The following is a 25,785-nucleotide window of genomic DNA, read 5'->3' as shown; positions in this document are numbered from 1 at the left end:
TGTGCTACAGATTGGTCTGTAAAGAAAAAACAGATGTGACCCCCTTCTCTCCCTTTTCCTGACATCTCTCCTCAGGCCTATATACATTTCCAACTGACTGCTTCTCACAGAGCGACCTGTTCCGATGACAGATATATTTTTCAAACATTGGCCGGGCTTGTCAAATGATCGCTGTAGATGGATAAAAGGGCTTTGGGTGGTGGTGGTGTGGTGGCGGCGGCGGTAGTGGTGGGGGAAGAGGGGTGTTAGTGAAATTAGCCCATGCACAGTCCATTTACAGCAACATTAACATGGCACTGCAGGGCTTTTAATAATTACTTTCAGTGGATGCATTTGAATGCTGACTGATGTATTGCTGCTGTGGATATACACAAGAAAACGTTAACATGGCTCACACTGACAGGCATGATTTGGGTTAATGCATTAGTTACACTGCCCCCTGCTGATGTGAGCCCTGAAGCCACGCTGAACCAAAATATAGCCACACGTGACCCCTGTACCAGAGACCTGATCTCTGACCCGGCTCATCCTATTCAACAGGTGATACCATAGCGCAGGTGCTTGTTGTCCTTGACCATCGCCACAGGGCAGCAGGGTCCGGACGGTCGTTTACAAAGCCACTGCCCTCTGCGCATTCGTGTAACCCCAGAAATGGTGTAATTGGCTTCATAAAGCCTTCAGGAAGAGAGGGGGAGGAAGGAGAAATACGAGCTGTGAATCAGACGTCTGCCCTTTGCCACCGCTGTAATGGAGAGATGAATCTCAGAGAGCTTTGCACAGCAGTCTCATTGATTGCACATGACTGTCAGAGTCAAGGCAAGTTTTATGCAGTTATTTATCTATGTCCTGCCTTCCTCAGTCGCTAGACTGAGTTATATGTCGAGCCCCACACACACACACACACACACACACACGCAGATACACACATGTGCGTGTGTGTGGCTCAACATATAACTCATTCTAGAGACTGAGTGCCAGCGCACGTCTTCGGACTGGAGGGATTCAACCGGAGTATCCGGAGGAAACCCTTAAAGCACGGGGAGAACATGCAGGGCAGAGGTGGGAACTGAACCCCCCAACCCTGGAGGTGCGAGGCAAGCCAGCAAACCGCTAAGCCACCGTGCCCCCTTATTACTGAAAATATGACATTTAAATCAGAATAACAATATTGAATATATAAACATGAGTAAAAATCTCTGTGTTATTCTATCTATCTGTCTATCTATCTTCAGCTTTATCGGGGTTGTGGTGGATCTGGAGTCTATAAAGATTGTGTGGAAGGATTATACATTATTAATCGCAGGTGTGTTATGAACATTGTGACGTCTCTGAGAACCCTGCAGATAGGTGAGAATACACCCTGATTTATCGCAGGACACTTTTCACACACACACACACACACACACACACACACACACACACACACACACACACACACACATTTACACCTAGAGGTAGTTTAGTGTAGCCAATCCTCCTACTGGCATGTTTTTTGGGAGGTGGGAGGATACCGGAAAACACTTACACGGGGTAAGACTAGAGTCTGTGTGTGTATATATATATATATATATATATATATATATATATATATATATATATATATATATATATTTTTTTTTTTTTCTCAATGTAATTGTTTTCTGGTATTTTGATTGCAACTGTATACACTTGAACTGGAGGCCATTGCTCATGAAGAATGTGCTAAGTTTCCTCAGGAAGGCTGCCAGAAGCTGGTGTCTGGCTATGCAGCTCGTTGCAGCAGGTCATAACGGTAAAAAGGTGCTCCACTAAGTACTAGAGTTGTTTGCCATGAAGGGGTTGAATCATTTTGAAACCGGAGAAATCTTTATAAGTTCCATTTTCAGTTGAAGTTGGGGGAGACCACTTGAAGCATTGGTTGTGTTGAACAGCTGAAAGTCTGTAAAATTTAGCAATAAATTTGCAATGGGGTTTGAATAATTATGATTGCAACTGTATATATATATATATAATCAGCCAATCACGTGGGAGTGGCACAATGCATAAATTCATGTAGATACAGGCCAAGAGCTTCATTTTCGGTTCACATTAAACATCAGCATGGGGAAATAGTGTAAAAGTGATCTCAGTGACTTTGACCGCGGCATGCCAGACAGGCTGGTTTGAGCGTTTTCGAAACTGTTGAACTCCTTGCATCTTCACACATGACAGCTTCTAGGGTTTACACGGAGTGGTGTGAAAACCCAATGAAAAGTTTCCAGTGAGCTGCGGTGCTGCACGTGGAAGCACGTACAGAGGAGAATGACCAGGATGGTTTGAGCTGACGGGAAGCCTACGGTAACTCAAATAAACACTCTTTACAGCTGAGCCAAAAAGCATGTCCGAATGCACGACATGTTGACCTTTAAGACTACAGACAGCAGACGTACAATACATCAGGCTCCACTCCTGTCAGCAAGGAAGAAGAATCTGACTCACCAATACTATACCATATATACGTACACATACACTAGAGTTACTCTATATATTTAGTGCATTTTTATTCATTTGATGGGTATTAGAACTTCAGATCTCTTGGCTCTTTTGCCACACGTAGATGTTGCGGCGTGAACGAAATGAATTCAGCGACATTCTGTTCGTCATTACTCTTCATTACTTTCTTGCTATTCGAGGGTAATAGAACATTCAAAGGTGGTTTTTGTTTCTCGTCCTATTTTCCTTTTCACAAGCCTGAAGGCTTTGCTGAGGGAGAATAATCAAACTGAAGATTATTCTGGTGTACATGCTCTTGCCCGCAGCACAGTCACTCCTGCAGCCTCTGCCACAAGTTGTCGACAAGGCCCTCTGCTCCATGCATATATGCATAACAACCGATGAAATTTTTATAAGTGTCCACCATTAATCTCTGTGCCATTTTTAAAAGCAGGGAATTAAAGTTTCATTCGTATTTTTCTTCCTCCCCCTCCACCCTCTCCCTGTCCGCCTACCCCGGCTTTTGAAATATTAATCAGTGCTGAATCTCACATTGTGCAATGCTCCGTTTCCTTCTCTGCTCTCTGACACAGGCTGGACCGAGTCGCTGCGTTAGGACCACACATTAACCCGCTTAGTAGTGTACACTATTCCGGATCACCTCAGTTACTAGTGATGGTGTACTCGTCATATACAATAATTAACACACTGTCGGGGGGGGGGTCGTAAACTGTAGCTTTACTTGTCACTTAGCTGAGGAGTGCAAAACGTTTGTATTCTTAGTGTTTCTCTTGAAGCTGGAAAACTGCATGTGGTGCAGTGTAATTAAAGCTACAAGAGTCCTTAAGGTCTAATTATTTACCTACAGTTTACCTTACAGGGTATGATACATTTGCATTTCCATAAAAAAAAAAAAAGGTACACACTACAGGTACAAAAAGATGTATCCCTAAGGCCTGCCACCTCAGTGACAAGGAAAGCAAGACGGGTTTTCAACACATGACTGGAAATGTAAGTATTTATACAGATAAGTATGTCAAAGAGATGAGTTAAAGATAAATATGAGTTTTAGTTTTAGTCTATAAAACAGGCTTATAGTCTACCTGTATATTATGAATTCTATCCCTGTGGATGTATGGTGTTTATTATTATTATTATTATTATTATTATTATTATTATTATTATTATTATTATTATTATTATTTTTTTTTTTTAGAAATATGTAAGGTGTAAATCCCCTCCCCGAACCACTCTATTGTTATACACAACATTTTCAGGATTTTTATCCCAATCCAACATGGTGTCAGTAACAAACTGTAACAAACATTAGCTATTATTATTATTATTATTATTATTATTATTATTATTATTATTATTATTATTATTATTACTAATTTATTTATTATTTCTTTATTTATTTAATAAAATGGCATACGCCTAAAGTGCACAACTGCTATATTTGTCAATATATATATATATATATATATATATATATATATATATATATATATATATATATATAAATTTTGTTTTACTAAAACCTTATTGTTTTACTGTAATTTACATGCATTTGTTGAGTAATGACACCATCTAAGAATATGGATATGTTTTATAATTTATGCATGAATTATATATACACAAGGTTATATCTGCCTATCTATCTGTCTGTTTATCTGTCTATCTATCTATCTATCTATCTAGCTGTCTATCTATCTATCTATCTATCTATCTATCTGTCTGTCTATCTATCTATCTGTCTGTCTGTCTGTCTGTCTGTCTATCTATCTATCTATCTATCTATCTGTCTGTTTATCTGTCTATCTATTTCAAATGTTATTGTTTTAATTAATTGGGGCCTGTAGGATATATATATATATATTTCCCCACCTCTAATAAATGTATTAATTTTTTCTTGCAGGTCTCTCTCTCTCTCTCTCTCTCTCTCTCTCTCTCTCTCTCTCTGTGTGTGTGTGTGTGTGTGTGTGTGTGTGTGTGTGTCGGCGACCGTGTAGAATTTTTTAGCCGAGTTGAATATGAAAACTTAGAGCTCGGTGTAGCCCCGCCCCTCCGGCGTGCAGCACTCGGCGCGCGCGTGAATGGAGAGCCACTCAGTCACTCAGCGCGAGACCGAAAGCGCGAGAGAAAGAGAGAGAGAGAGATAAAGGAACGGGGTTTTAGTATAACCGCTGGAGAGAGAGAGAGAGAAAAAAGATCTGTTTTTGTGTGTAGGTTCCACTGTAGTAAAGTGTGAGAGCTAGCCCGAGAAACTGTCCGAATGTGTGAGCGGAAGGAAAGGACAGGGTCAACTTGGCGAGTGATGCGGTCGGTTTGAGCTCGAGCTCAAGAGCGCGCGTGCGTGCGTGCGTGCGTACGTGTATGTGTATGTATGTGTATGTGTGTGTATGTGTGTGTGTGTATGCGCGCGCGCTCCAGGAGCGAGGCAACTTTCACATGACATGTTAAGCGACGCCGGGAAGCTGCTCCTCTCCTCGAGCCGCTTTCTTTCCCTGCTCAACTAAACGGATAGCCTGCGTGTTCGCGCTCCTTCCCCACAAACACACGAGTGTGTTCACGCAACGTGATTTGACCCGAGCATGTGGACTTCGACGAGGAGGCTCCTAGACTAAAGTGTCATTTCTGCAAGTATGCGCGCTTTCATCGCGTGCTACCGACTGTAAGGAAACTTCTTCTTCTTCTTCTTCTTCTTCTTCTTGCAAGTTGGAATGGATCTTGAAGACAGTGGACTATACATCCGGCTCACACCGCGTCAAACACGACTCGACACGCGATATCTTTAATATCGTTTTATTATCATCATCATCATTATTATTATTTTTTTTTTGTTTATTTTTAAATCTCCCCACCCCCCTCACGTGCGCGGATTATGTTGGACCTGAAGCACGCTGTAGGTGTGAGCTCACGCGACGTCAGTGAGCTCAGGTTGACGCTGTGAGTTTGAATGGAAACTGATGAGCTCTGATACATTGTATCAAGCCTCGTGTCATTCAGCGTCGCTTCACTTGTTTATTTTTTTTTTACTCTCTCTCTCTCTCTCTCTCTCTCTCTCTCTCTCTCTCTCTCTCTTTCTCCCAAGACTCGATTGATTGAAGATTTGAAGAATGTAATGACTGCTGTTAGGCTATTGAAAGCTTTATTCCTGCATATAAACTAAGCAGATAAGCACACAACATCTGATCCTAGATAAACCCTCATCTGAAGACAAGAGCACAGACTGTTCTCCTCCTCCTTCTTCTTCTTATTATTACCATCATAATCATAATTCCTTGGGATTGCGGTTGAGCATGATGGACAAACACTGTGTTGTGTATCAGATGGAGTTGACACTTTTGATGATCACCGTGCTGTTTTGGGTCACAGTTTGGGCGGACGACAGCAAGATCATTTCAGACAGATATGCTGTGTACTGGAACAGCACCAATCCAAGGTAAGAAGGGTTTCTCTAAGGAGTCACAAGTTTGATCTGTTTATTTATTTTTCTTATTTATTTATTTATCTATCTATCTATCTATCTATTTATTTATTTATTTATTTTTCCCCCAAGGAGTGCAAAACAACCCCCCCCCCTCCAAAAAAATAAACAAATAAACAAAACATAGTGTGCTCACGACTCGAGAACAAAACACAAAGAAAGTGTGGATGATTTATTTATTTTTATTTTTTTGGAGTGAATTCGCTTCTTTAACTGATATCACAGCGGAAAAGCTGCTGCGAAGATTTTCCCAACAAATCTTCCAATAAGTATTGAAGGGTAAACTCCTGGACTTGGCTAGAGCTGTGCTCATCTTTGATATTCAAAATGGATATTTTTTGGAAAGCAGTTGGTTCTCAAAGTGGGGTCTGGGAAGCATAGCAAGGAAATTATTATTATTATTATTATTATTATTATTATTATTATTATTATTAGTGGTGCTTTAAAAGCACTACTATTGTTCACTTGTGTACTTCTTCTTATTATTCTTATAATTATTATTTATTATATATTGTCTACAGTGATGGAAATCACATCCCACTTCCTTTCTTTCTTTCTTTCTTTCTTTCTTTTTTATTTAATTTTTTTTAAAAATAAATATTTAGTAACCTTTTTTTTAACTGCTCGCTTCAATTAATCCGAACCCCCAGCCGCTCTCGAACGACTAGGCCTCTAAACTACGTAACTTGAACCTAACGTTTTCTACTGGGATGAAATTTCACTTGCAACTAGAAATATCATCGTGCATATCGATCATTTATGCTAATTCGGGCTCACTTAAAGTTTTTTTTTTGTGTGTGTGTGTGTGTGTGTGTGTGTGTGTGTGAAAAGTTTGTGCGAAAAGTTCGAGAACCCTTGCTCTGAATGCAGAAACGGAGAGTTTTGGAATACTTGGACGAACTATTTTTTGTTTGTTTGTTTGTTTGTTTGTTTGTTTGTTTTTTGAGATTATCCACGTGATGCGTACGGAATTACCGAAAACTTTCTGAACAGATTTCACGCTGGCTAGGTTGCATCATGCTATTATTATTATTATTATTATTATTATTATTCCTGTCGCTTTCTTAACGTAAAAACCTAATCCTGATCGGCATCTACAGGTGAGGAGAGTCTAGACCTACTTCTCATGAAAGTTCCTGGAGGCATTTCTGTTCAGTTTCGCCAGCTGCGAGATGAAACGTAAAGATTTCTCTTCATATATGAGCCAATAGTCTGACACAGTGCAGTATGCGCTCCGGCTCATAGAAAGCTCCGTGTGTCATGTGGTGCGACTTTTAAGCCTCTTTTTGGTTTAATACGACTCGCTCAGTCGTATTAAACTTAATACTATTCATCTCTTTTGTGTACTCTCTCTCTCTCTCTCTCTCTCTCTATATATATATATATATATATATATATATATAATATAAAATATTTCTCATACAAATATATATTTAGAAAAAAAGGACTTTTTTTGAAGTGGGTGTTCTACAATAAATTCCACTTGAAGCTGTGTTGTAGACATTTACTTTCATATCACCATGTGGTTTGCATTGTGAGATGAAATCTTTAAAACTACCCCCTTCTCTCACACACACACTCGCACGCACGCACTCATACACACCGTACTCGGAGTCTTGGGCCAGGTTCCATTGTGGCAGAAGGCTGAGCTCTGTGTGCAGCCTGCAAGGCTTCCTAGAGTCCAACATATTTGGAGTTTGAGTCAGTGCAGTGTGTTGTGAAAGGGCTACAAGACCCGACACATCAGCAGTCACAACATCAAAACGTTAAAAACAAACTTTTTTTTTTGTTCCCCCCCCTCGTGTAAGCGTCCGACTCGCCGTCTTGTGCGGGTTCGTTAAGGCATGACTCCTGACTTCACTTCCTTTGTGGGGTTTTTTTTTTTTTCGTTTCTTCCTGTCAGGGCAAGAAGTTTGTAGATTTTGTTTACTTTTTAACCCGATTGGAGCGTCTCCGGGGATCGAGCCAGCGACTCGATAGACAGACACCGGTTTAGCGTGTAGGATCATTAATATCGGTTTCATTCGGAACGTCTGTATGAGTAACAGAAGAAACTTTTAATAAGCGTCACGTCTCCGGTGTATTCCGTTCATTATCACTTTGATCTCCGAGACACGACGTGAGCAACTTTACACCCGACCGTGCGCTTTTTTTTTCTTTTTCTTTTCCTTCCTTCTGAACGGTTCTATTCTCTTAGTGGAGTTTGGTCTCGCATATGTTAGCAGTTTCACAGTCCTGCCCGTGCTAATTTCACTCATCAGCAGGTAGATCTGTCCTTTCCACTTTCTGACACACCAGAGCGAAAGTTTCTTTCTTTCCTTCTTGTTTTTTTTTTTTTTTTTTTTGGACCGCCTTACTGAGAAGTGCCCGTTGCAAATGATTTATAGTCTCCGCAAGGCCGTTATTTTCAGTTTCCAGGGTTCGGGGTGAAACACGCGCTCGTAAGGGAGTACAGCTGGAAACGAGCGCACAGCCGAGGTAACGGCGACGCGTCGAGAGGCAGGGCAGGCTCTCGCTCCGACGGGTTTTCGGGTGCGAGCGTGAAAACGAGGCGAAGCGAAGCCCGTGCTCTTCCTATCAACGTTTTCCGGAAAATAACAATAATACGCCTGAGTGCGCTTTTTATATTGTCAGATTGTTTAAATGGTGTTTCTTTGTAAATATCCGACCGATAACACTTTCCAAACCAAATACATATCCGTAAGGATGCAGGTCTTCCCTGGAGGTCTAGATGATAAACGGTGTGAACACGGTAGACATCGATTCTATTTATTTATTTATTTGTTTGTTTGTTTATGGACTTTGGCTGTTACTCCGGGCATACCGGGGACCCGTCAGTCCTGACACGACGCCCGCCTTAAACATCTGTTGGATTTTCTCGATTGTTTTTAAGGGATCACCCGCGTTCTGTCGTCAGAGCCGGAAACCGGAATCGTTGTGGTTTCGGCGGTGAAATCCTCTAGGTGGCGTCACGCTCGATTTGGCCTCAACATACCGTACGGTTCGTCCGCCATTTTCTCGAGCGTCTGAGAGGCACAGCGCGCCTGGAATGGTGTAAGCCGAAAACAAGAAACGGGGCGCAGGGATGAAGCGGCAGTTGATCGCGAGAGAGACCTGCGTATCATTTCAAGTCGGAAAAAAAAATAGAACCCTCACGTGTGTTTTTATTTATTTATTTTATTTATTTTTTTTTAAAATTTTTAAAAATTTTTTTTTATTACAGACGTTGCACGTTTCGTCCGTTTTTAAGCAGCACATTATCTCTGTGTGGGAGGGAAAAAAAACAAAACAACGGAAATATAGAATGAAGTAATACGCGGAATATTCCGCGTTAAAATGTTAACGGCGTATAAAAATATCCTCTGGAGTTTAGGACGGAGATTTGGATTTATTCTCGACCCCTCGAAGGGAAAACAGAGGGCTGCACGTGTAGTCTCCTCGAATGTTTCTCTCACGCAGCGAAACTCGCGAACGTGACGTGCACGTCGTTTCTTTCCTTTTCTTTTTCTTTTTTCTTCCCTCGACAGGGTTGCGCCGTCCTTTCCCCCGGTCTTCACCTATAAAGCGCTTTCGGAGTCATTCTGCCCACGTTGCGCAGACGCACTACACCGGCGTACGGCACTCGTAATTAATTTACGGCGTCGAGGGGACGGTGATTTACTGTTTAATTTCTTCTTCATTGTGTGTGTGAAAACTATCTCCCTTGAAATTACCCACTGAGCACTAATGAGTGTTCCATCTGCTTGGAACATGACCCTCTTACCCTCAAGGTCAAAAAAACACCCCCCCCCCCCTCCCCACGCCTCTTTTTCAAAAATGATTATTATTATTATTTATTTTACGAAACGCTGAGCGAAATAACGTTTTTACAAGACGGCCCGATCGCATCCAATCCAACGCGGCACGGCCGCGAGATCCGACTCGATCGCAGTCGGTTAATTGAATGATGTAAGACATTAAATCATTAAAAGTACACCCCCCCCCCCACCACCACCCCCCAGCTTTTTTTTCCTTTCTTTCTTTCTCCCTTTTCTCTTTCCCAGTGGTATTAAGCAGTGGTCCTGGTAGAAGCGAGGCACTTAAACGGACGTTGTGCAGGACACAGCGCATAAGTCGGTTTGGAAATCCGATTAAGCGGGACCAGCGGTCAGTAGGGTCCGGTTTTAAAAAGACACACTGCATCCTTTAAGATGGCGGAAATATGGAGTCACGTTGGCTTCGTTTTCTGTGAGACTCCAGACTATATTTGTTGGATTACTGTATGAGAGAATTAAGTTACCGAGCTCTGGAGGTCAAATGTACATTTGGCTTTAACCTTGTTCTCGGTAATGTGAGTCAGGAACAGCTTTTATTTATTTATTTATTTATTTATTTATTTATTTTTTTGTCGTCCTTGACGATTTTCCAGGACATTTCTTCATTTATTATTATTATTTTTTTAAAAACAGAATGATCTATTTTTAACTTGATCGCTTTTTACAATTTTTAGAACGTACGGTCGAACTTCGTATTCCGTAGGTTGTTTTTAAAAAAAACAAACAAAAAAAAAACAAAACATCAGTGAAATGTTCTGCAGCGATGGCACCAATAGGAAGAGCAAGCCGAAGAGATCGTTCGGCTCGTTTAGCAAAGACCGGGCTTTCTTTATTTGACGCCTCTATTAGACAAAGTTTGCGCAACAAGCCTCGAAATCGGATCACCGGTCCGTTCTCGAGAAGCGGTTTGGAGCTCACGACCTGACGCACGCGTTACTGTATGTCAAAAGGCCGGCTAACGTCTCATTAAGGTTTAAAGTCCGTGCCCGTTTTCTGCCGAGAGAAGAAACGACAACAACAAAAAAAAAAAAAGCAATCGGCACGGAAGAAGAGTTTGCTAATCAGTAATTCGAGGGGGTTCAAAGCTTTATTAAATAAAACGACCCGGAGTAAGCGCGAGCCCCAGAGCTGGTTTCATATAGCAGGACACAGCATTTCATTTCCAATGTTAATCAAGGTTATGGTAATGCAGAGTGGAGGAAATGGCTCCCAGTCTCCTCTCCGGGTCCGTCCACAGGCTGAAACCCTCAACAATGATTGTGAATGTCAGGGTTTTGTGTGTGTGTGTGTGTGTGTGTGTGGTTTTTTTTTTTTTTTTTGGATTTCCACTGTAATATTATCTCGTCGGCCCGATATCGGGGCCCGGATCGTCCGTCCCACTCTTGAGACGGAGCGACGGGGTACGCAGGATCATTCGAGTAGAACGTGCTCGGTTTCCAGATCAACCGAAAAAGGAGTAGAGGGAATCCACGAGGAGGGATTCAGAAGCGACCGGATGGCGTTTTTCTCAAATGCAGCCGAATTAAACGGTTCCATTTGGGCCTGTTTTTAAAAAGTCAAATATATACACGTAGTCATCCTTTTGTCATCGTATTCGTCCGATGGAAGGTTTTCTCCACGTTTATTTATTTATTTATTTTTTTATGACTCTAGTCGAAAATAGTCACGAGCGAGCAGTTCTAACACCGTTCGCTAAAGTACACAGACGCAAATTGTTTGTCTGTTTTGTTTCGTTGTGTATTTTGGCACGTACGCCCCGCGACCCGGAGCGCGCGGGCGAATTAACGGCCGATGATCCGATCTATTTCTCCAGAAACGTCACCCAAAGTGCCAGTAATCTGGTGCCGTATTACTGGCGTTTATTTCTTTGCGCGTTTTTATACCCAGCAACAGCCGCTACCCCCACGTCATCATACCTTCTGCACCTCTCATAAATTTTAATGCATGACCCACATTCATTTTCCACGTCGGCAGTCACGTGCACCAAAGAGGACTCCAAACTTGATTTGATCTCAGCGCTTAGAGAATAGAGATGACTACCCCACCCTCCCCGCCCCCCCCCCCGGAAAAAAAAAAAAAAACCCGTCACCGTAAACCGATTCGAGTCCCAGGTACGAGACAAACCGAGTTCTCATCTCATCGAGTGCTGGACATGTGTTTTATATTCCTGCTTCTCAAACAGCCTCACGGGGTCGAGGCTTGTTTTCTCACCGCTCGCCTGTTCAGCGTACACTATTTATGGTGGAAAATGTGGGCCACTTGGGTATCCTCTTGGGCCACTAAGAAAGCAAATTGTCTTACACACACACACACACACACACACACACACACATGTATATATCTTTATATATCTTTTGCTTTCTTTGCTGCAATAGCGAGTGAGGTTGCGATAAACTGTCCGAACCCAAACGAACTAAAGGTCCAACTGTAAAAGCGTCGGCGATATTAGTAGCTAAAAGAAAACACCGTATCGCGTACGTTTCGTGGTTTAAACGATGCAGTGTCGTCCCTACGGTGTGCGACTCGAGGGAAATACCGTGAGCGTTTGTTTTTCCAGGTTTCCGCCGTACTCGTACGACGCGCTACATCCTATGCGCATTAAAGGTTGTTGTGTCAGCTGTCCCGGATGGAAATGTACCGCCGTCGTACGGCAAGACCGCGAGATGTTACTCGGAATGTTTGAGTGAAGAAGACTTTATCGACACGACATACCGACTAGAGCTCGGTAGTTAGCCAGCTTGAGTTTCGAATATACTTTAACAATATAGCAACGATTTTTTATTTATTTATTTATATATTTTTTTAATATACATTTTTATTATAGTGTCGCGCCGCTGTGAGCTGAAAGGAAAAGACGTGCAGTATAATTCACATTCGTAAGCAAGCAGAAGTGAAGCGGAGCAACCCAACGGTGTTGTTATCTTCCTCGTGTATTGTAACGCCGACATCAGAATCATCACCTGAATATTTCATTCGTAAGCGGCTCATCTGTAAATTCCAAAGTCGGACGTGTCTAGAGAATTTCTGACGGATTATATATAACGTTTCTGTCGCTAAAATTCATCTCCGAGAATATATCTTTTTTCCCCGCACTGAATTTCAGAGTGTTTTCAGTCCCCTTTAGGAATAATAATCGCGTTGTTAAACGTCTAAATTGGAGATTTTAGTTAAATAAAGATTTGTTTTTTTTTTGCAGTGGTTAAATCTAAATGCCCTTTATTTTCAGGATTCAATTTTAGAATTGCGCAAGTCGAAATGAGACAAAATTAGACTTGTCGGGACATCGCTGTACGATTCCGTAACTTTCCCATCGCCAGCGATGAGAGATCGGAGAATTGTTCAAATGGAAGTAAATCTCATACGTACGTGTCGATGATGTACGTCAGGATCTGTTTCACGAAACAACTGTTTATAGCGGGGTCTAGAAGTCTGAGAGCACTAGGGAAAATGCTTCTATTGGGCATTCTTTGCTAATCGAACGCAAAGGTTCTCAGCAATAAATGGAGTGAAAAGTCCAATCTCTGGAATATTGACACGAGTTTCTTGGTATTTGGTACGTCCCCCTTTTTGGAGGACGGTGTGCACTCGAGCCGGACTTTTTACAAGTTTGCGCAAAACATGATGATCAGTCTGAGATGGAATCCATGATCTACGTGTCGTCTGAAAACACGTGTTTGGTAGAAGAGATTAGACAGGAGGAAAACCTGAGCTTTCGTATAAAGCAGTAAACATGGTCAATAGCACACATTTGCTTACGTTTAATTAGGGACTTAGAAATAGTTCTTGAATATGAAAGATTTAAGGTGATGATGATGATGATGATAATAAATAATAATAACAAAGTATATAATCATGTATTAAAAGCAGGTCATAATAAAGTACAATTCAATAATAATAACAATAGTAGTAATTATCATTAAATAATAAATAGACAACAACAACAAAAAAAACAGTCATCAAAAGTCAATATAGAATAATAAAAAAAATCCCAGATTTTCAATGTGGTCTAGACTTTTGGACCCAACTGTCTGTCTGTCTGTCTGTCTGTCTGTCTGTCTGTATCTCTCTCTCACATGAGAGAGATATAGCAGTGGCCAATATGAAGGAGACTGGTCGTCCATATAGATGTATGTATGTGTGTGTGTGTGTGTGTGTGTGTGTGTGTATATATATATAATGTGTATATATATGTATGTATATGTATATGTATATATGTATGTAGCACGTGTGTGTATATATGTGTATATATATATATATATATAATATATATATATATATATATATATAATGTATATATGTATATATATGTAGCACGTGTGTGTATATATGGATGGATAGATAGATAGATGGCTAGCTACATGTAGCTTGTATATATATATATAGTGTGTGTGTGTATATGTAGCATGTATGTGTGTCAGTGTATATGTGTATATATATATATATATATATATATATATATATATATATATATATATATATATATAAAATGTATGTGTGTGTGTATATGTAGCACATGTGTGTGTGTATATGTAGCACATGTGTGTAGATAGATAGATAGATAGATAGCTATATGTAGCGTGTATATATATATATATATATATATATATATATATATATATATATATATATATATATATATATATAATGTGTATATATATATATATATGTATGTATGTATGTATATATGTGTGCGCAATTCACCAGTCTTCTTCTCCACTGTCCGCATGGTTCTGGCGTCATGTGAGAGAGCGAGTGTTTGCCTTAGCACAGTGAGCTTTGACCTTCAAACAGCTCGAGAAAAGTTTTGGGAATTGCAACGAGTGGGAAAAAGGAAAGCCTGTGAAACGTGTAGCAGTCCAATTCACCTGGGAGTTTTCTTTCCTGAATCGCAGACATGTCAAACCTGTCATTCTCTGAAAGCCAGAAGAAACACCGTTATCTGGAGGTTTGATGCGAGATGGAGGCTCTGGGGTTATGGACAGGCTGAACAGAAATGGCCAATCCCTTCCACTAAACATCTACTGTACAATCAGCTGTGGACTCCAGCTGGGACGGTGTTGATGTACAGTAGGTCTGGACACTGCACAAACCCACACACTTCCGAGTTTGACGAATTCAGCTTTTCTCTGGTGGTTTCACATCTAAACAGCACGACTGTGTGTGCCTTGCAGTCACACTTCTCAGTGTGGCAGGTGTTTGCGCTGCTTCCTCTGACTAGTTGTGAGTTGGCTTGTTTTTCAGCTGAAAAAATGTGAGATAGAAAAGCAAATAAAAAAAAAGTTGCTATTTATTTGAAACGGAGTGCTCGGTATTTATTCAGAGGATGAAGCGTTCTTAGGATTTATTCGATACTCGATGGATGTTTTCAGGCTTGTATTTTCTAAACGAATAGACGATTCGAATCAGGCCGCCTTTTTTCAAATCGCACGGCGATTTGAAAATGTAAAAAAAAAAATGTAAAAATCCGTTCCTTCCGATAAAACCGAACCGCACAACCAGAATCTCACTCCTGACATGGCGCTGTATCGTAACTTCGACCGTCAGCGAACGGATGAATTCGAATGATATCGAATTGCGTTATGCTTTGCTCCGGAGCTGTAAATGATTTAATAAACATTTCCGTAGTTACACCCGATCGGTATTTTGAATTACGTTGTAAAATTCAGCGTGAAAAATTTCTATATATATATATATATATATATATATATATATAGACTTACTTTATTTAACGTCTTGAAGATTTACAGTATTTGTAACACAAGTTAACCTTGAACAAAATTAGCACTGAATTTTAAACTTAAGTACAAAAATTGACCATCTAATGATCTGCTGTCAGTTTTCTGTTTTAAAAACAGGTGCTCAGACCGCGTCCTGACGTCCACAATATCTCAGAAAAACATACTGTGACGCAAAGTATCATGATATCAGTGCGATATCTTCATAGCACCCAGTACTATTGTAAGCTATTATTATTAAGTTTGTAAGTATGACTTGTAGAAAAACATATTTCGACCTGAGGTGTAGGTTGAAAAGCAGTGAAACATTATATTACAGGCTTGCCATTCCTAAATTTTATTTATATATATATTTATATAGCTTCACTAGATTGCTTGATTAAAAAAACGGCGGTGCTACCACCTTGCTGCTGGAAAATGTAATTAAACTAATAGCTGTGATACTTGAAATCTGATTACAGAGTAAGTCTGACTTCCGTTGTATTTATTTATTTATTTATTTAGTTTTTTTCCCCGTAGACCCGGCGTCTTCCCGTTATCAAATTACCTAAGTGCATGTAAATGCATTGGATTATTGAACGTTTTTTGAACAGTTATCAGACTGTGTTTGGACGCGTAAACACCGTCGCTACTGCCGATTGTCCGGTCTTGCCATCTCCTACCGGGAGAGCGTGCGCGCTTTTCCGAAAGCGTCCTTTTTCCCCTGTAGTTTCACTACTTTCTGGCGAAGAACATACACACACCAGTCATCCAATCGGCCGATCATCCGGCAGCGGTGCAAGGCTCCAGGTCAGGCCCCGATAGGTTAAGAGCGTCGCATGGAACATCCGAACGGGGGAAATGATGTTCTCTAAGGGAGTTTGAGTGTGGCGTGGATGTTGGAGCCGGACATACACGGATCCACCGATCTCCAGCAGATCTGCAGGGGGAAATACCGTGTTGACGAGATGAGGGCGGTCAATGGAGAACGAGACTGGTTCACGCTGACAGGAAGGCTACGGTGACTCAAACAGCCACTCTTTACAAACGTGGTGAGCAGAAAGGAATAACACATCAAACCCAGGAACGGGGTTCTCGGGCTATAGTGTGCCCACCGTAGCCCACCGTAGCCCACCGTAGCCCACCGTACCCCACCGTAGCCCACCGTAGCCCACCGTAGCCCACCGTACCCCACCGTAGCCCACCGTACCCCACCGTAGCCCACCGTAGCCCACCGTAGCCCACCGTAGCCCACCGTAGCCCACTGTACCCCACTGTAGCCCACTGTAGCCCACTGTACCCCACTGTACCCCACTGTAGCCCACTGTACCCCACCGTAGCCCACCGTAGCCCACCGTAGCCCACCGTAGCCCACCGTAGCCCACTGTAGCCCACTGTACCCCACCGTAGCCCACCGTAGCCCACTGTAGCCCACTGTAGCCCACCGTAGCCCACCGTAGCCTCAGATTCCCGTCGGTGACTGTTGGTGTTGCGCTTTAAATGCGCCGCGTTTTATTTACGAAGCTTTGCGTTGGTGTGGAGTTTTTACCGTGAATAGATCACATATACCGGAGTAAGTGGAAACATCTGCCCTTTGTTTGAGAGCGACATATGGAAACTCATTTTATTGGCGAATGCTGCCTGTGTCTGGCCTTGTTTGGCCCGTCGCTATCTGTTGTTTGGCCAGGTGGCTTGGGAAACGCTGTAAAATTGATGAGAATCATAAGTCACGTTTAAGAACCTCCTGTGTGGGCCAAAACGTCTTACGGCTTTTAAAACATACGGTGTGAGGACTCGTATGTGGTGAATCGTTCCCAAATACTAGCAGAAGACCAGCGCCAAAGCAAGCAAATGATTATCCTACTGAGTAAAACATAAATGTTCGATGAGATCGGTGTTTAAGTTTGAAACGTTCACAGTGCTGTTCGGTTTTTGATGTTTTCACCGCGCACTGGAGTTTTTCCTCTTTTAAAGTAAAGGGGCTACAAAGTGTGACTCTGGAGGACAAAAGATTTCCCACAGCATGAATGCTGTTCCCTGTTTAAAAACCTTTTGAGGTGGGGTGGGGAGTAGCGTACGAGCAGCGGTGACAGCCCAAGCACCAGGCTGTGATATAATACAGTAATATAGGAGACCAATTTCTGCACTTGCACTCGGTGACACAATGCTGCGTACGCTCTGATTGCTTGTTAGGAGCAGAAACGCGCTATAAGTCACCTCGAATGCATACTTGAAGTATGAAGGCCATCAGGACCACAGCTTGAAGCAAGCAACGTTTCAGAATTCCTCCAGCATTAAAGCTCCGATGGAGAAACCGAAACGTTTAGCGAGACGAGAAATATTTTAAAGGGTAAAAATCGAATCCCCCCGGTGGGTTCTTTTTCACACTCGTGGCTTTTAGCCGCTGGAAGTCGCCTCCACAAGGCAACTTCACTTCTGCTTTAACGCCTAAAAATGCAGTCAAAAGTCAAAAGGACGCTAAATGGAGCCAGACGCTATTAATGAGAAGGGTTTTTTTTTTTTTTTTTCCGGAAAACTGCAAACTGCAGTGGAAACTGAGAAACGGCTTATACGCGGTGTTTATGGGGAAGTAAACAACAACCGCAGCGAGTAGAAATGCTTTGCTATCTGGAAAGACCCTCGGACCAGCCGGCACGCTCGGGTTCGTTTTCTCCTCGTCGACCGGTCGGACCACCAAATTTCGACTGCATTCGATACTCGACAGCGATAACGACGACCAAACACGTCAGATTTAGCTAATAACACCGCTAGCTAGGGTTAACAAAAGTATACAATCGGTGATGAATACTAACTCCTTCACCTCTCCACAATGTAAATGACTGTAAAGTGGATACTTTTATTATTATTATTATTATTATTATTATTATTATTATTATTAACAGCAGGACAACAGGGGTATGTTATTCCACGTACGCCAATGGTTCACAAATTTTGAATTCATTAATGAACAGCACATTGAGCTTCTAAACTGTTTATCACCAACCTCTCTCTCTCTCTCTCTCTCTCTCTCTCTTTTTTTTTTTTTTTTTCCTTCTCTCCCTTATTCTTAAAGTTAGTAGGACGAAAATGCAGCTTGTCACATGACTGAGAAACCGGAACGCGCAAGCTCGACCGTCCGGAAGATCTTCCCGTGTCAGGAAGCTCACTGACTGTTCCATAGCACTGACATTCGAGACGTCTTCCACGAACGTCATATAGACCAGTCCGTACAGGGTTTGGCTGAGTGTTGTTATTTATTTATTTTTTTGCGTGCGCTCGATTCTGTTGCGGCTTTGTTCAAAATCGTGCCGAGTTTTTTATGCTTTTCTTACTCGCGTCGGTGAAACCGTGACCGGCGGAAAGAGTTCCGCACGGCGTTTCACAGAGGTGTTCGTTGGTAAATGAGAACCTTTTTAGCTCTGCTCGTGTCCGAGGGATTCGGCTGAACGCGTGTTGTGATGGCGTCACATGACGCGTCTCGGCCCAAGTCTGCCTAATAGGATAAAAGTCCTCCTAATATTTTTACTCGACTTTGCGTTCAATTCTGCGATCGCAAAAAGGCATTTTTATTATTAGCCTTAGCCTATTATTAGCCTAACCCTGACCCATATGGAGGAGCGTCCTCCGTACAATTCCCTCTAAATTAGCCGTTACTGTAGACACGATGAGGCATTAGATCGAGCCCGATCTAAACGTTTATGTTACAGCCGGAACTACTCTCAGAGCTGCTCTAATAGAAAATGACTTCACACGAACTGATTTGAGAATTCGACAGCTCTGTGCCTATAAATAACAGCGTCCCAAGGTGTTCACTACTTAGCTAGATACTCATCATCAGCGCTAGCACGAATTAACATTAACGTTGGTTAATATAGCGTAGCTGTGAACGGATTCATCCACAAAGAATCGGAAGGAGCCTGGAAGCTTTTGTTGCTGAGACTCGTCGAACGATTCGGGACACGTCTTCAGGGTTCGGTCTCGGGAGCGTCGATACAATGAGGTGAAAAATGGGAGTAAAAGTTCTAACGATGCTGGTGTATTTTGTAGTGTAGTAGTAGGTTTGTTAGTGTTTCGCAGTCATGGACACCAATTTACAGCCATGAAATCGAATATAAATTATAAAAACAAACACTACAGTGTAAATGGGTTTCAGATTTGGGTCTTATTTTGTATGATTGGTAATGAGTCTGGTGAATTAGGGAATTGGGAAATCATAACAGCCAGTTCTAGTCGTACAGATGAGAACTGACCATCGCACTCGTATGTGCTTATTGAATATCCCATTCCAGATGTACTCCCCCTCCCACTAGATTTTGGAGCGGGGCTGTAGGGATTTGTGCTCATTACTCCACAAGAGCGTTAGTGAGAGCAGGTACGTATGTGGTGTGAGGAGGTCTGGGGTGCAGTTCATCTCAAAAGGTGTCCGGTGAGGATGAGGTGAGGGCTCTGTGCGATACAATCGAGTTCTTCCACTCCAACCTTGGCAAACCATGTCTTCATGGAGCTCGCTTTGTGCACCGTCATGCTAGAACCTGTTCGGGCCGCTTAGTTCCAGTGCGAATCCTATACAAGTCTGTACTCCGAACATTGTGGCAACAGCTCGGGGAAGAACCCCATACGCATGTGATCGACAGGTGTCCACAAACTTTTGGCCTTAAATTGTGCAGCCAATCTGCAAACAATCAGCTGTAAGGTTTACCAGAAATCATTTCACTCTGTACCTGCATACAAATGTGTGTTGTTGTTGTTGTTTTGTTTTAAAGTGTGAAAAAGGCCCATTTAGTCGTGTTTTTGGTTCACATGTAGACGTCAAAATTGTACGGTGGAGCATTCAGTTCGCTCCAACTAGCAACAGGCTAGTTCAGTACAGAGAACAGTTTGGATTCGGACTTCAATAAAAGCGGTACGACACATCATTACAGTGGCTACAGGGCTTTCAACCGTGAGTTTACTGGGTGTTAAATTTGACAAATGTTTGACATCTGAGATTGCGGATTGATCCGTGCTGTTGCTTTGGCCTGTAACACTAAGTGTTATTGCTGAGTGTTACCAGATACAGAGGAGGAAACGAAATCCATTTTCACCTGTAGCCAACAGAGCCGAATCTAAATTTAGAACTGATGCCACACTGTATCCAGCATCCGACACGGGACGTCGAATATTCCAGAGAATATGATCCCTTTCAGATTCTCCAGCCGAACCTGGGATCCCAAAAGACACGACGTGCAAAGCAAGCTCCTCTTCTGTCGGTGTGCTGTCCCGAGACTCGAGACCTACCCGTAATACTGCAGCAGGACACGGGCTCGGGTTAATCCGAGCAGAGGAGTGGTTTGGACCACTGCTACAGGTTCCCGCGTGTTGATAAAACTGCCCTCTGACCTCTGGGTGACGGTCGAGTCAGCTAAACATCTGGATATGGGGGGATTATAGAGCCTGGGTAGTGAGTTTAAACAGGATTAGCCATTCCAGCTCAGGTGCTGCACTAATAGGATTAGAGAAGCCCTTTTCTTGTTCATCCTAAGACAAATCATGGGCCATAAAAAACAAAGGAGTGCTTCGGCTATGCGCAAGGACTTTGGGGAAGTGCCAATACTTGAGTGGCATCAACTGCTGTCGCTGTTATATTTCAGAGTAATAATGGTACTGATGTTCTACTTAGATTATTATGCTTTTTTTTTTTTTTGGTCTTAATGCTTGATTGATTTCAAGGCCCACATTTAATCAAATCTAACATTTTAACTTAGGCCGTTTTTAATGCATAAACGCATAATTAAAGTGCCCCCGTCATAGAAAGCGGCATCTCCTTTGGTTTTCCAAAATAAAAGTGCTTAATATAGTTTGTTGAGAAAGCAAGGCTTTCACAGTAGCTTCATCTGCAGATCTAGCAAAGCAAGCCACCTGGACTCGCAGCAATCTCTCGTCAGTCCCTCCAGCATTTTGCGATCGCGGAGACGAATGCAAAATCAAGCGCACGATTCCGCGGAGCGAGCGATTTTTCAGAATCACCGCCGATTCGCCGCAGATCCGGGCCAAGACGCGCGTTCAGCCGGAGCCCTCTTCGATTCGGCGCGTCGAACACGGGTGCAACTCAAAGGTCTCGTTAACGACAGACATCACCGCGAACGTCCGCGCAAGACCAGCTCGTGGAATTGCAGTTCCGCCCATTCAGGTAGTTTCCCGCAAAAACAAGACACAAGTCGCATCGCGAATTTAAAAAAAAAAATAAATAAAAATCAAGCAACGATCACAAACAAACTCAGTACAAGAAATCCTGTACTTCCCTTCCAAGCTATATTTTTCTTCGTAATAAATCTTATCATTTAATCATATAACGAGAGGTCATGTATGACCGGATAAGGAACGACGGTTATATGTTTTTCTTCCATTTTTGGGAGTTAAACAGGAAACTGGAACTAATTGCAGGTCGGAACTATAGTTTTTAGTGGGGAAGTGAAGAACCGTTGGACCACATGGTCGTAGGAAATCATTCAAGCCAGTTGTTTGGATTTGTCGCTTCACTGCAAATCACTTTGCTAGCCTGGTAAGTTATTTACACAGCAGTTTAAAAATAAGAATTTTTTTTTTTTTTTTTTTTTTTTTAACCACACCGGTTGTTCGTCCCAGATTCAATCGAGTTGCTATATATATATTTTTAAATTATTATTATTTTTTTTAAATCGCTGGATTGTTACACAGCTATGTTAGATCAGTGAAAAACAGCCTCGATAATATTTTCAACTTTAGAGGTTTTGGTGTAAAACTTTTCTCGTATATTAAGAGGCATGTTGTGTGCAACAGGAAGTCGTTTTTTGCCCAAAAAAAGGAAAGAAAAGAAAAACGTCCCAAAATCAGTGTTGGTTAATATTTCCTAGTGCACTAGCATGGCAGTTTACATTCTGGCTGGAAGAGGTCAATGACTAAAAGGAGGATTGTGGTCTTTTAAGGGCTAAAGAGGGGGAGGAAAAAAAAAAAAACCTATAGAAGTATACCTTTAATTCCAGGATTTTCTCTTGAAAGGACAGGCTAACCTCCAGAAGGCTTTAAGGTTCCTTGCTGAGCTTTGTTGGTCCTCGGGGAAGTGAATGGTTGGTGAAAGGGCTCTGCATTTGGTCTCGGAGAAATTCGCCGATGGACCGATCAATCAACTGCTCCATCACTGGTTTACAATTAACCCTGAAAACATAGCAGATATTTGAGATGCTAGCATGACGTTATCTCCTCACAGCCCTCTCAGTGCCTGTGGAATCCAATGAAATGAAATCCCGAGCATCGGTTTTCACGCCATCTTTTCCGTTTGTACTGGTCCTCTGTTTACGTATTCTTTTTTTTTTTTCCATCTCTGTTCATCGACAAATAGACGTACGCATGTTGTAAGCACGGCATCTGCGAGTCCCATATCCCAGCCAGACTCGTCCGTAAAGCACGCCATTACCGGCGTACACAGAAAATAGCCTCTCTGCCTTGCGTGTTGTTTAATAGTCATGCATGTTGGGTGTATTTTTATGTTATTTATTTATTTTTTTCTCCAAAAGCTTTTGGCAGCTGTCTGGGTAACTACTTTGCTCACCAGGTGTCCAAGCACTTAGTGTTTTTTTTTTTTTTTTTTTTTTGAAAAGCCACTGTCTGCTATCTCGGCGTCTACTCGGGACAGGGAAGAATTTCACGGCTCATTATCAGCATTCATAACCACACCTAAAGCAAAGGACTTTTCAAGATGTGCTTTTTTTTTTTTTCTTCCTTTTTCTAAATGGGTTTCCTATGATGAACTATCCATGGAAAGAGCTTTCCGGAGCCAACACCCATCAGCGGGTAAAGTAGATGGTTTAGGGTGACTGGAGGACAGCTGTGCTGTTAGCATGGAAAAGCCTGGTGAGAAGACAGGAAAGGCTGAAACAGTAGAATTAGCCATGCGATCTAGTTTTAGGATCAGCATGAAGGAGAGCATCTGTATGCTTTATGAGTGTGCGCCGACGAGGTCCTTCTTGTAGTTCTGATGAAAAACAGAGGGGGCGATGTGCGGTAAACGGTGTCAGAATCGGTTGTTTGATTTCCGTTACGTAAACGAGGTTTGTACGAGCTTCGTTGGCAGATTAGCAGAGCAAGCTGATCGTGCTCGCTTTGTACACCCGTCAACAAAGTCGTGAATGGCGGAGTAAAAAAAAACAAAAAAAACGGCGTTCTCGTTCGATTCGTCGCTTCAACGCAGTTTGCACAGCGCCGACGAAAGCTCAATTCAAGTGCCGCGTGTTCACTGTTGGTGCGATTGCGCTTCCGGGTCTCGCGCTCGAGTAGTAAACGAACAGTTATCTTTCGTGGTGTTGATCGATAACGTCTTAGGCTTAAAGAGTATCCGGACCGGTCTGGGCCAGCCTACAGGTGAAAAGCAGCAGTGACCAGGGGCTCGGTGTAATCTGCCTATGGAACGGGCAATTAGGGAATCCTCGGAAGCACCAGGCGACTGAACTCTTTGTCGCTCCGCGTACGGGGATTAAAGCGGCTGAGAGAGAATCCACTGGAAGAGTCTTTTCTGCCACATTAGCTTTAGCTAAAAGGATTTCAGTGGACCAGGAACAGCGGTCCTATCCCCCCCAACCCCCACTCCCCCAGCCCTTTCTTGCTCCGTCATCCCTGTCGGAGTCGCAATTAACTGGAGTTCCCATAGAAAGTGGACCGGTTGGGTCGGTCCACAGCGTTTGGGTACCTCGGGTTCACGTCCACACTCTTCAGAGGCGTAATTAAAGCGGAGACAAGACTCGGGTATGGGGACACCGAGGGGAGCTTTGTTCAAGCGTTCTTTCAAAGAAACTATGACTTGTTAGCTGAGCCGGTTTGCATGGCTGATCAGCTTGAACAGCCTTGGAAGATGTGGATGGACTGTATGTGTAAATGTGTGTGTGTGTGTGTGTGTGTGAGAGAGAGCTGGCTAACCACGACAAGTGCAGCGAGCACTCGGATCACTTCAAGAGCCCAGTCTATCAGACTTACTCGTGTCTAATGTGGCGGTTAAAGAAGAATGCACCGTTAGTCCATCATGTATGGATTATGTGTCATGGGAACACGAGTCCGCTTGAAATGTATACACAGGTAGCAATGAGCCGCTTGGCAAAAGCCATATCAGTGTTCCCGTAATATCCGCTCTGCACCACGCGTATCGATCCGGAGCTGAAAATCAAGATCGTAAAAAGAGCGGTCGTGTTTAGCGCACGTGCCGTAGCGCAGATGTAGTCTTTCCGTGTTCCATTGCGCATTGTTTTGTAATAATGCTGGCTCCTAAATCACCAGGGCGGGTCACGCTGGCACAGAGCACCGGGCTTGTTAATGCTGCCCTTAATCTTTGCCTCTCAGGAGGGCACTGTGCCCGCTCTCTCCTGCCTGTTTGGAAGAAGTGCTCTCCTAGCACTCTGCTAAGTACCACTCAGCCTGCTTAGACATGAGAGATGGCGAGTATTAGAACTGCCTCAGGCCCTCACCTCGTCTTTAATTGGTCACCCAAGCCGGATCGGAGCGGCGCTATAAAGCGCCCAGGGTCCGCGTCGAATTGTCGCCGTGTCGTTTTCATCGCCGGTATTTATGCACCCGGGGTTTCATGCCGCTTCCAGCGAGCCGTTCTTCTACGTGAAGCCTCCCGATGGACTTTTGTCCGGCGACGACGGAGCAGAACCGCAGTTCATTTCCTACAACGCCATTTCCTGTGGTGGAAAACGTACGGTGAAGGTTGCATCGGTTACAAAGCGCTCTCACTGGAGACTCCTTCCATAAACGTTACATCAACATGCCCTGAGAATAACCTTCACCAGATATCTCCAGAGCCATCTGGACCGTACTATCGGGCCATGCTAACGTTATGACTCGTTGACCTCGTTGTAATACGTCCGTTTTTTTTTTTCCCTTTGCTTTTCTTTTCCTTTTTTCTTTCAGTTTAAAAAAAAAAAATAATAATAAAAAAAAAATAATAATAGTAATGGCCTTTGCCTAGGCTTCATTAGAGAAGAGGTCCAGTTGCTATGCAGTGTTTTTGTTTTTTTTGTTTTTTGGAAGAAGTAGAAGAATAGTATCTGCTAGTCTAGATCCAGATTACGGTTCAAAGGAACCGAATGAACGGTGTGATGCGTGTTTTTTTTTTTTTTTTTTTTTTTGAATGGGATTCTTAAAGCGGAAAAGGCGCAAAGCCAGAACCATTCAGGTGATGAACAAGCACTGATTTACAGCAAACACGTGCACGTTGTAGTGTGTGTTTCAAATCCATCACGCGCGGGTCGGTTTCATCATCCGCCGTGCTCGTTCCGGAGGGAGGGGCTGCGTGTCAGAGGGGGTG

At 42.7% G+C, this 25,785-nt stretch overlaps 1 protein-coding gene across 2 annotated transcripts in view; it reads left to right on the top strand.

The window, feature by feature from the left end:
- The first annotated feature begins 4,530 nt into the window (after nt 1-4,530).
- LOC108270832 (ephrin-A2) overlaps nt 4,531-25,785 on the top strand; it is a 126,799-nt gene continuing 105,544 nt past the window's right edge. Inside the window, exons 1-2 of one of the 2 annotated variants that reach the window (XM_053683229.1) lie at nt 4,531-5,125; nt 5,784-5,896. In XM_053683229.1, coding sequence (XP_053539204.1) covers nt 5,784-5,896 — 113 coding nt within the window. In that variant the 5' untranslated portion in view covers nt 4,531-5,125. Of the gene's footprint in view, nt 5,897-25,785 lie in introns of both variants that reach the window. The other variant, XM_017477783.3, reaches the window with a different exon arrangement.

This window comes from Ictalurus punctatus, chromosome 10, assembly GCF_001660625.3.
Source record: "Ictalurus punctatus breed USDA103 chromosome 10, Coco_2.0, whole genome shotgun sequence".
In the NCBI taxonomy this organism is placed as follows: Eukaryota; Metazoa; Chordata; class Actinopteri; order Siluriformes; family Ictaluridae; genus Ictalurus; species Ictalurus punctatus.
This window is presented reverse-complemented; position numbering and strand designations above follow the sequence as displayed.